Raw genomic sequence first — 11,173 nt, 5'->3', positions numbered from 1 at the left:
AGTGAGTGCTGCCACACAAAAGCAATCAGTTAGTCTTCTCTTCATTTTCCCAACTTTCAGGAACTGTTCCAAACATGGTGTGTGCTGGGGGCTAGGGCAATGCACAGGTAAAGCACGGACAGGCATCTTCAAATTTACAAAAGGAATTACTTGCCTAATCTCTATTGTCACAAAAAATATGCCTTTCAATATATCAACAATGTTTGCCACCCTAAAAGAAAATTTTCCTTCCAGAGCAAAGACAGGAGAGAAGATCTGATTCTACTATTAAGCCAGGAAAATTTGAAGGTTTTCAGCCTTGTCCTCCTCTTTCTTCAATAGTCAACACAACTTTGATGGGTTTATATAAAACCAAAACCAAATCTGAATATGAAAGTCTAAAAGAATTGATTTAAATCCACATTAAAGCTGGATCACTTTTTAAACCAAGGATTTCTATTTTATCAGCACTCATTTAAAGTCTCTAAGAGTTCTCATTTACTTAAAAACTTCAAGATGGTACCAGAAAAAAAAAAGTCTTTAAAATCATTTTAATAACAACTGTTTAATTCACTTATTTCTTAGATGGAAAGCCTGGGAGGTTATTTAGGTAATGGCCTACAATCATATAGTGTAACTTTGTACATATGAAGTGATTGGGACCCAATACAATCTAAAACATAGAAATTCAAAGACATTTCTTAAGTAGTCCCTCCATGAAAAAAGGGCTGGAGAGAGACCCCCAAACTGTAGGTATTTCAAGTTATACCCACACACAGCTAAGACCTCTGTAGCATTTTCAATATTAAGAGAAGAGGCATAACATTCAAAAAGGGGCAGAGATTTCCGTCTTCTTGCTCATCAAAATAGTTCAGACAAACTACACACTGAGCTAGAGATGCAATGGACAGCAATGCTTTACCAAGTCTGAAACACTACACAGACTTCAAGATTGTGTAACAGCTCATGTAGTCACCACTGGAAAAGGTATTCAACACAAATAAAATGTTTGAAGAAACTAATGTTCACTTCTTTTAATACCAAAGCTTTAAAAAAAAAAATGTTTAAACATGGTAAGATAAAACTTTCCAAACACGTATTACATATTTGTATATGTAACTTTACCTTTTCTTGATGACACAGAGTCAAAGTACCAGACTATTATCAGAATATGATGTCATACAGTGATGTCCTCTAGGCTGGCCTGGCTGTCCTTAAACTAAATGGTCGACAGGTTTTCATGGTTTGTCTATCTCCTTCCAAACTGTCATTTCTGAACTGCTAATAATACACTAGGGCTGGGAAATCAAATAATCAAAATGTCACGTAAAAACAAACATATAGAGACTTTGTGACTTATGTGTGTTGCTCAAAAGCATTTAAAAAGAATTATTCCAAGTTTCTCAGTTGTGTTCTGTATTGATAAAGACTGCTAGATTACGTCTTAATGAATGAGGCATTATTGTACATAAATATTTAAACAAGTTCATCTATTAACAAAAAGATATAACTAAACATTAGTATCGTTGCCTTTTTAAACAAAGTATTCTATAACTTTAAGGTAACACTGGGTTCCAGTTTGTTTTCCCCCCAGAAATGAACATAAATAAATGTCCTATTTTAATAATATCAGTTTGTCCAAACAAAGGAAAAAAAAAAAACTGAGGTGCAATCATGTCACAGTTAATGCATGTCTGCTTCCAATACATTCAAAGACAGTATTTTTGTTTAAAAATCAATAGTTAAAATAGGACTTCTGCAGTCTGAGAATTCAAGATACTTAAAAAAATTTGTAAATACACATACATGCAAATTCTTTATATACAAATTTTCACAAAATTAAGAAGTTGCAAAGAAATTAGAAGGATTACGGTGAATCTGACAAGCTACATTTAAATGCTTTACCACTGACATATTCCTGAATATAGCAGTCATAGTAGTTTTAATAAATTTTCTACATGGCCTTTTTTATAAAATTTTCTCTTTTAGACATAAAAGTTAGTCACTAGAAGTCTTCTGAAATTCTAATTTAAGAATTCAAGATGTTCTCAATTCACTACTCATATTTTAAGGCCACTTTGGTAAAGGCATTGCAGCAAGAACACAAAAACAATAGCATATTTTCTAATATTTATTTTTTTCACCTGCAAACTGTAGCAAAACATGATCAGCTTTATTATGCAGACAGGTATCCCTCTACATTTTTAAAGAATTTAGGTATGTATAAATAGAAGAGCTCTTTAGAAAGGAAAAATTCAAGAATGAATAAAACCTTCCAATTTTGACTTTGTAACTTTCCAGTAGCAATGGTTAAAATGATTTTAGGTCATTCATTCCAAGATATATGACAGCACCTTAAAAGTGGCTGATCTATTTCCCCAGTAACATTTCTCACATAACAATGTGTTAAAGTTACAAATACTGATATGCACAAATAGCTAATTTCTAAGAAAAATATGTACAGTACTGCAGCATAATGAATGTGGTATCTGCAATAACTTAATATTAGCCAATTTTTAATATACATGATACTGCTACCTTTTTCTGCCAATTCACAGGTTAAAAGTTGTTACTGGAGCCCTCTGTTTTGCACATATTACCTGGTGTTTAATACACAATGCAGGCTTTTTAAAGACTTCTCCTGTGTTTAAAGCTAAGATCAGTGAAACAAGACAACAGTGCAAGAGGCGGAGAGATGTAATGTGACCACATAAAAGTTCGTTCCAGTAAAGTGTCTATATAAGGCTATAAGAAAGGATTGGTTGATGAGCTTCCTGTTGGAAATTGTCCTGTTGGTGCACCAGTCTAAAGGAAAACATAAGACAAAATAAAGACACAAGTAAGGGTGGTATACGTGTGAAACTATGAAAAGATTTAACTTTGATTAATTAAATGAGATAATATTTAGATTAGAAATTATTTTATAGTTATTGGCAATCATATTTATTCATTATTGTTATTAGCAACATGATATAATAAAACTATTAGGTGTCAGAAGCTCTGTTATGGCCTTTAATATCCATTATTCCACATAATTCTTATAACAGAATCTAAGAAAGGACTTGGCCCTTAAGAAAACACATTTATGATTCAAACCAAATCTGAGCCCAAGCCCTTTTCACACAGTTCACTAAATCTACAGCTTTTCATAAAGCATTACTTATACAAGAAAATAGGTAAGTTTCATGCTATAAAATAGCTTATTTACTGTCAGTGCTTTGATTTGCAACTGAGTAATGTGTGTGTGTGTGTCTTTTTTAAGTCAAAAAAGGATCATGCATGATAGCTGCATCAATCTGCAAATTCTTTTACTATCACATCAATAGAATAGTCACATCTTGCTTTTCCTAATTTGAAGATAACACACAAATTATAAAGTGCTTAAAATTGCATCTCACTTACCATAAAAGGATTACTAGATACTCCAGCAGCTGCAACTTGACCAAAAGGGGTTACCACTGGCTTTGTTTGTCCGAATGCTGCAAAACTTGCACCTTGTTAAAACAGAACCACCAATTAAAACCCCTACCTTTCAGAGACAATCTGATGCTCATAAAGACTCATAAAAAGTTTCAGAGAAATTCCTACTAGAGCAACAATAATAAAATATCAATGTTTAACTGTTGAGTCTTTCAAATACCAGAGACAAACTTCCTGTAGCACATGTAACAGTCCATACAGCTTCTCAGAAATGGTTTCTTCTCATGTGTCTCAGCTATGTAAGCTGCTGACATGTGAAGAACGGAATTAATAGATGACCTGTGACTATCTGAGACTAGATGTGAGCAAAACACAATGGATTCATGTGAACAGCACAGTATTTGTTAGGAAATATTTTATCATTATGGTTCTGCCATGGACCTTATTTCCAAATTTTTATCTAACCAGAGACACTAAATATAGATACGCAATTTGAATTTAAGAATAATCTTCAAATCTATGGACTTTCAAACTTCAGCAAATAAGCTTCATAGATAAAAAAAAAAAATCCCTGGCTTCTAGAACAAGTAAACTCTAACCACAATACAGTTACCCACTTGGAAAATTAAGTCTATGTCTCCCACATACATAGATTATACAAAAGAGCAGATCCACAAGTTTTCTGATGCAAAACAAAAACACTCAAGGTCTACAAAGTTTTCTTTCTTTCTTTTTTAAAACATTTTATTTATTTCTCTGACAGACAGAGATTACAAGCAGGCCGAGAGGCAGGCAGAGAGAGAGGAGGAAGCAGGCTCCCTGCTGAGCAGAGAGCCCAATGCTGGGCTTGATCCCAGGACCCGGGGATCAAGACCTGAGCCAAAGGCAAAGGCTTTAACCCACAGAACCACCCAGGTGCCCTACAAAGTTTTCTTTTAAAATCAACAGACATATTAGAACAAACAAGAGAAATTAATAAGAAAGAGACTGGGGCAGTGGGGAGGGAGCACCTGGGTTGCTCAGCCAGTTAAGATCCGGCTCTTGGTTTCGGCTCTGGTTGTGATCTCATGGGTCTGAAACCGAGCACCTTCTCCAGCTCCACTCTTAGAGGAGAGTCCACTTGAAGATTCTCTCCCTCTGTCCCTCCCCCAATTCACACACAGGCTCTGTCTCTCTCTCTCTTTCTCTAAAATAAACAAATCTTTAAAAAAAAGAAAAAAGATAAAAGAAAAGACACTGGAGATTCTAAGAAGGGGTACACTTTACAAAGTCTCTGATTTCTCCTAAATCTATAACCTGGTCACAAAAACTTACCAGATCATTCAGTTCTCTAAGGCCCAAACCAACGAAGGTATCTATATTCCTGTAGTAAATGTTTAGCAGACAGTGCCACAGCATTCTTTGGACAAGTCTTTCTGTCCAAACATAAAAGATTATAATACATAAAGGATATCTGAAGTGGACTTATAGCTAGCCAAGTGAAAGATCTTACCATTGGGCTGTTGAGAAAAAGCTGTCTGTTGAGGAAAAGCTGCTTGGGCTGGGAAGGCAGGCTGCTGGAAGCTGCCGCTGAAGCTGGTGGGAAGACTATAGGGAGCAGGAGTTCCGAAGCCCGCGGGCATGCTCATGGAGGCGGTGCCAAAGGTTGCAGCTGACAGGAAAAAGCAAGGGCCGATAACTAATACACAAAAGAGCAGGTTTTGTTCTTCATACCACACACTACAGAATGATTTCACTTAAAAAACATTAACTTGTACACTAAAGGCACCTTAAATTCCAAAACGCTGACAAAATTAGTAATAAGTTTTAGCACTATACAGTTTAACACAATCTATAAAATGTTGTTCTCCTGAAACCCATGACCAGAATGACACTAATAAAGCTATCATTTGAAATCGTAAGAAAATTTCTCAAAGTAATTAAAAGTCAGTCAACTTTTTAATTAATTTTTTAATTAAACAGCAGTCAACTTTTTTAAAGCCCATCATGCAAGTCACATGTGTACTAATATACATTTGTTTTTAGTTTTATTTTGCTACATACAGTAAAATCGCCAAAAATTGAATTTTATCCACTGAATTGTCTGCTATAACATAGTATGTTCCTAATAAAAACAACTTTAAAACTTCTAAAAAATAGTTCACTGAAAATAACAAGACTTACAGGAGAAACAGAGTTAGAAGGAGGCCTCTCAAAAACTATACAGCTTTGTAAACAGAGCCCAAAAGGGGCTGGAGGGGAATGGCTTTCCCTAATAAAACCACTAACACAATTAAAAGAACATGTGAGGTTCTTAATACATCAATTCCAAAAGAAATATATGGACCACCATATCTTATTTGAAAGATAAGTAGACTGCTTTGGATAAAGGGTTTAAAGTTAGGACTGCTAAGTTGTAGAAATGCATAAAGACTGCATAAAATGCATACAGATTGAAAAGGGAGTGAAATAAGCATTCTTAGAAAAGATGGACATAGGGTGAATGAGCGTAGTAATCTAGACTGCACTGAAATCAGTGTATTAACAATCGCTACACATGTGGTAAGCTGCCATCACTCGCCCACTTATGAATTACTTATAACCTAATGTGCATTACAGAAACACATGTAGTCGGGGCACATGGGTGGCTCAGTAGGTTAGGTGTCTGACTCCTGATTTTGGCTCATGTCATGATCTCAGGGTTAAGAGGACTGAGCCCCATATTGGGCTTTCGGCTCTACGCAGGGCCTAAGATTGTCTCTCTACCACTCCCCTGCCTCTCTCTCTCTCTCTCTCTCAAAAAAAAATTGAAAAGGAACACATGTAGTAGCAAAACAGTGTATTACTTACTGCTAGTGAAGATTAAAAACAGAAGCTTCTGAATGTATGTTCCAGAAAAAGTCTTGGTAAAGTAAGAGCCAATAGTGGCACTTTTAACACTAGCAATTAAAATAGTGAAATACTGTTGGCATGATGCTATCAAAAACACGATAATTCACTGATTTTGATTTATAATTTTTTTTTTAATTTACCAACTTGATCTCTGATTTAAGGCACAGGAATTAATACTGAACATGTTACACAGATTATATTTTATTTTAAAAAAACCTTGGAAGTCATGTTATAGATACTCCCCAAAAAAATCCTCATAATCCTATTGTTTATAACTATGCAATTTTTCTCAATGAACCTAATCAGAATGTCAAATTTTTTTGAAATTACAGTTGATGAGAAACAAGGAGAAACAAGCCACTAGAAAGCAAGTGAATTAAAGAATAATAAGCACACTGCAAAGGAAACAGAAGGGTTTCATAACAGACAACAATGCATTGACAAAACTTTGACAAATCACTTTTTAAGAAAGCACTAAAAAGCGAAACTTGTATACAGTTAAGCAAAACCAAACCCCATGGAATAATGTGGTAAATGGTTTTTGGTGTATAAAAAATGTGTCAAAAGTGCTATGAATTCAAACTCAAGAAAAATAATCAAAAAAGCTATTAACATTCTAATGTGACCATGGAGGTAAGCGATAATGCTTTTCAGCATTAAAACACAAATCACCACAATTTTTATGTAATTTTAAATATAATGTAACCCCAATGCCACACATCCATGCCCACTCCATTGTAAAACATGGAAAAAACTTAATTCCACATGCAGGGATCCAGAACACTAGCAGAAGCTTCCACAAGCAGGTAGACAGATTGCCACACAAATCCAGGTATCAGTTGTGGCCACCTACCAAAATGAGCGTGAGGGAACACTTGAGAATGCATTGCTCCAGAAAGGCCTTATGGAAAGCCATAAAGAGACCAATGTCAATTAACTTAAGGATAACTATTGTCAAAAAAAAAGGTAAATTTGTTTCATTAGAAAGTACTAAAATTAGAATATACTGTTACAAAGTGGGTAGCATAAGAATATATAATAAAAACATATCCATAAAGTCCTTTAATTTCAACATTCATGACACTAATATTTAAGCTGTTTGAAATAAAGGGAAAATTAGCATAATAAATACCAGAGAAAGAAATACCAAATGAAAAAACCATTTATGAAACCCATTTTTAATTAAACACTAACATTTTTTTCATGTCAAGATACAACTATGGCCATAAAAAGACTTTGTAGGCCTCATGAGTTACACCCTATGCTATTCACAGGATTATCTAAAATGACCTAGAATCTAACTTTCACATCTAAAAAGTCAAATCTTGTGGACAGCACCTGAAGGATGTTTAATTATTTTATTTACAGTTCTGTACACTACCTAGAAATTCATAAAGATAACTCAAGTAAACTAAGTATGATGAGTGGGAAATTACTTAGTGTAAATCATTAGAAAGGTGAGCACAACTTTCAGCTTACAATGTAATGGCTGAAAAGAGAAGAGAAGAGAAAAATCCATCTTGTGTAAATCTTATCAGGCATAAATGAGGTCAGAGAGGTTACACATAAATACATGTGAAGAACAGAAACCAAATAGGTTTTTAAGTACTAGAAATTTTCTGTTGGCTTTAACCATCTGGAGTGGAAATGCTTCTAAAATATACATCCATGCATTTTAAATTCGTGTACTTAACCAATTAAATGTGGGAAAACAGAACTAGTAAGAGATTAGAGTAGTTAAGAGTCTTGATTCTGTCATTTTCTAACTACAGAATGTTATTTAACTTCCACAAGCTTCTGTTTCCTCATTTGCAAACAGGAGGCAGAGGGAGGGATAACAGTACCTACCTGAAAAAGCTGCCATGAAGATAAATTTAACAACAAATTTTTAAAAAGTACTGTAAATACTCAAAGATTTATTTTCCTTGCTAATAACTTTAAAAGATGGATACTTAAGAGATACATCAGTACTATGTTCTGAATTCAACAAGAGGGTAACTGGGAAGGAAGGATATCATAATAAATAAATTAGGTCACTCTATGTTTATCTCCTTTCTTAAAATCCCTAAGTCTCTTGAGAAGTCCTGCACTAATAGTAACGGATTAAACTGTATGCACCAACGTTTCCCATATATGTTTGGGCATAGAATCCTTTTCCACAGAGTATTTGATAACATCTCAAGAGACATGCTCTACAAAATACACTTTGGTACAAACTGACCTTCAGTCAACAGTGACTGTGACCCAATATTAACTGCCGTAACCTCAGTCTGCAATAATGATGCCCTCGTAAGTTCTAGTCCTGCTGCTATAAAACTTTCAGACTTAACAGCTTTTTAAGATATAATCTACATTATCACACTATTTGTCCACTTAAAGTGTAGAATTCAACGCTTTATAGTATCTTCCCAGGGTTGTAAAACCACCATCACAATGGAACTGTAGCACATTTTCATCACCCCCGCCCCAAGAAATTCCCTATCAGCTGTCACCCTCCCTCTCACCTCCCCTCCTTTCCAGGTCTACAGATGTGCCCATTCTGGACATACCACTTACAAATGGAATCACAGGCTATACGTTACTCAATGACTAGCTTCCTTTAGGCCAATGTTTTCAAGGTTCATCCATGTTATAGCATGTGTCAGGACTTCATTACTGCTTATCACCAACCAAATTTCCATTGTGATTATAACATATTTGGTTTATCCATTCATCAGCTGATGGCATTTTGGGCTGTTTCCAGTTTTTGGCTATTATGAATAATGCTGCTATGAACATCTATGTACCAGTTTCTATGTGGATGTACATTTTCATTTCTCTTAGGTATTTTTAACGAGTGGAATCAGTGGAACCAGCAGAAACAGTGCTGGTTTAAAAGGGTTCTAAACTATTACAACTATTACAACTATTAGATTAGTCATTAATCAATTTTGAAAGTTTAAGGCAAACCCATCAAATCAGTCTCCACCTAGGTAATAAAATAAGGATGCTGGCCTAGATGCTACTATGATTCTTTCAGCTCTACATTTCTGTTAAGTATATCTCGCTGGGGGGGGGGGTTAAAAATATCCTTTAAATTGTTCACGCATTCATTAAAATGAAGTTAGGGAAATACAGACTATTCGTTCCATAGGAAAGGAGAAATTTAAGAATTATAAGAGAATTTCATAATAATTAAAAATTGTATTAACTGTTAGATTTAAGGTCTTAAAACTCTATAAAAAATGCTATTATAGAATCCTAAAATGAAAAAGGTCTTAGGCGATCTTGGTTAATATCCTAATGAAGGTTTCTATGTAATACAGTAAAAGAAAATTAAAGCCCCAAAGCTTTATAAATAAAGAAGAAAAGTGATCATTAAAATACATATTTCAAGAAACATTAAAAAAAAAAATTTGTAAAATGTTTTAAATTTTCAAAGAACTACTATGCAATACCCTCTTTCAAAGGCTACCTCATATTTAACAAAATATTTAAAAGCAAGAAAAAATATGTCCTAAAGAACTAATATTAATTTTGACATGGGAAATTTCTAAGCATAGTGTATTTTATCAAAACACTATTTATATTACAACTTCAACAGAAAAATTGTTAACATTTGCTTTTAATAGTTTATAAAAACTTAACAAAGCCCCAATCAAAAGACACAGGGGTATCAGAATGGATAAAGAAACAAAACCCATCAATATGCTGCCTACAAGAAACTCATTTTAGACCCAAAGACACCTCCAGATTAAAATGAGGGGGTGGAAAACAATGTACCATGCTAATGGACATCAGAAGAAAGCTGGGGTGGCAATCCTTATAACAGATCAATTAGATTTTAAGCCAAAAACTATAAGAGATGAGGAAGGACACTCTATCATACTCAAAGGGTCTGTCCAACAAGAAGACCTAACAATTTTAAATATCTATGCCCCTAACATGAGAGCAGCCAACTATATAAACCAATTAATAACAAAATCAAAGAAATACATTGACAATAATACAATAATAGTAGGGGACTTTAATACTCCCCTCACTGAAATGGACAGATCATCCAAGCAAAAGATCAACAAGGAAATAAAGGCCTTAAATGACACACTGGACCAGATGGACATCACAGATATATTCAGAACATTCCATCCCAAAGCAACAGAATATACATTCTTCTCTAGTGCACATGGAACATTCTCCAGAATAGATCACATCCTGGGACATAAATCAGGTCTCAACCGGTATCAAAAGATTGGGATCATTCCCTGCATATTTTCAGACCACAATGCTCTGAAGCTAAAACTCAACCACAAGAGGAAATTTGGAAAGAACCCAAATACACGGAGACTAAATAGCATCCTTCTAAAGAATGAATGGGAAATTAAAGAATTGAAAAAATTCATGGAAACAAATGATAATGAAAATACAACAGTTCAAAATCTGTGGGACACAACAAAGGCAGTCCTGAGAGGAAAATATATAGTGGTACAAGCCTTTCACAAGAAACAAGAAAGATCTCAAATACACAACCTAACCCTACACTTAAAGGAGCTGGAGAAAGAACAACAAAGAAAGCCTAAACCCAGCAGGAGAAGAGAAATCATAAAGATCAGAGCAGAAATCAATGAAATAGAAACCAAAAAAACAATAGAACAAATCAACGAAACTAGGACCTGGTTCTTTGAAAGAATTAATAAGATTGACAAACCCCTGGCCAGACTTATCAAAAAGAAAAGAGAAAGGACTCAAATAAATAAAATCATGAATGAAAGAGGAGAGATCACAACCAACACCAAAGAAATACAAACAATTATAAGAACATACTATGAGCAACTCTACGCCAACAAATTCGACAATCTGGAAGAAATGGATACATTTCTAGAGACATATAAACTACCACAACTGAACCAGGAAGAAATAGAAAACC

General features: G+C 34.4%; 1 protein-coding gene across 8 annotated transcripts in view; it reads right to left on the bottom strand.

Moving 5' to 3' along the window:
* Positions 1-1,000: 1,000 nt before the first annotated feature.
* AGFG1 (ArfGAP with FG repeats 1) overlaps positions 1,001-11,173 on the bottom strand; it is a 79,125-nt gene continuing 68,952 nt past the window's right edge. For 3 of the 8 annotated variants that reach the window (XM_032857391.1, XM_032857396.1, XM_032857394.1), the window contains 4 exons: positions 7,124-7,171; positions 4,892-5,050; positions 3,382-3,473; positions 1,001-2,784 (listed from right to left, as the gene is read on the bottom strand). In XM_032857391.1, the coding sequence (XP_032713282.1) occupies positions 2,725-2,784; positions 3,382-3,473; positions 4,892-5,050; positions 7,124-7,171 (359 nt within the window). In that variant the 3' untranslated portion in view covers positions 1,001-2,724. The remainder of the gene's footprint in view (positions 2,785-3,381; positions 3,474-4,891; positions 5,051-7,123; positions 7,172-11,173) is intronic. The other 5 variants (XM_032857393.1, XM_032857398.1, XM_032857395.1 and 2 more) reach the window with 3 other exon arrangements.

The sequence above is a fragment of the Lontra canadensis genome, unplaced genomic scaffold (assembly GCF_010015895.1).
Source record: "Lontra canadensis isolate GAN:19392208 unplaced genomic scaffold, GSC_riverotter_1.0 scaffold13, whole genome shotgun sequence".
In the NCBI taxonomy this organism is placed as follows: Eukaryota; Metazoa; Chordata; class Mammalia; order Carnivora; family Mustelidae; genus Lontra; species Lontra canadensis.
Note: the sequence above shows the minus strand (reverse complement) of the source record. Positions and strands in the feature narration are given on the sequence as shown.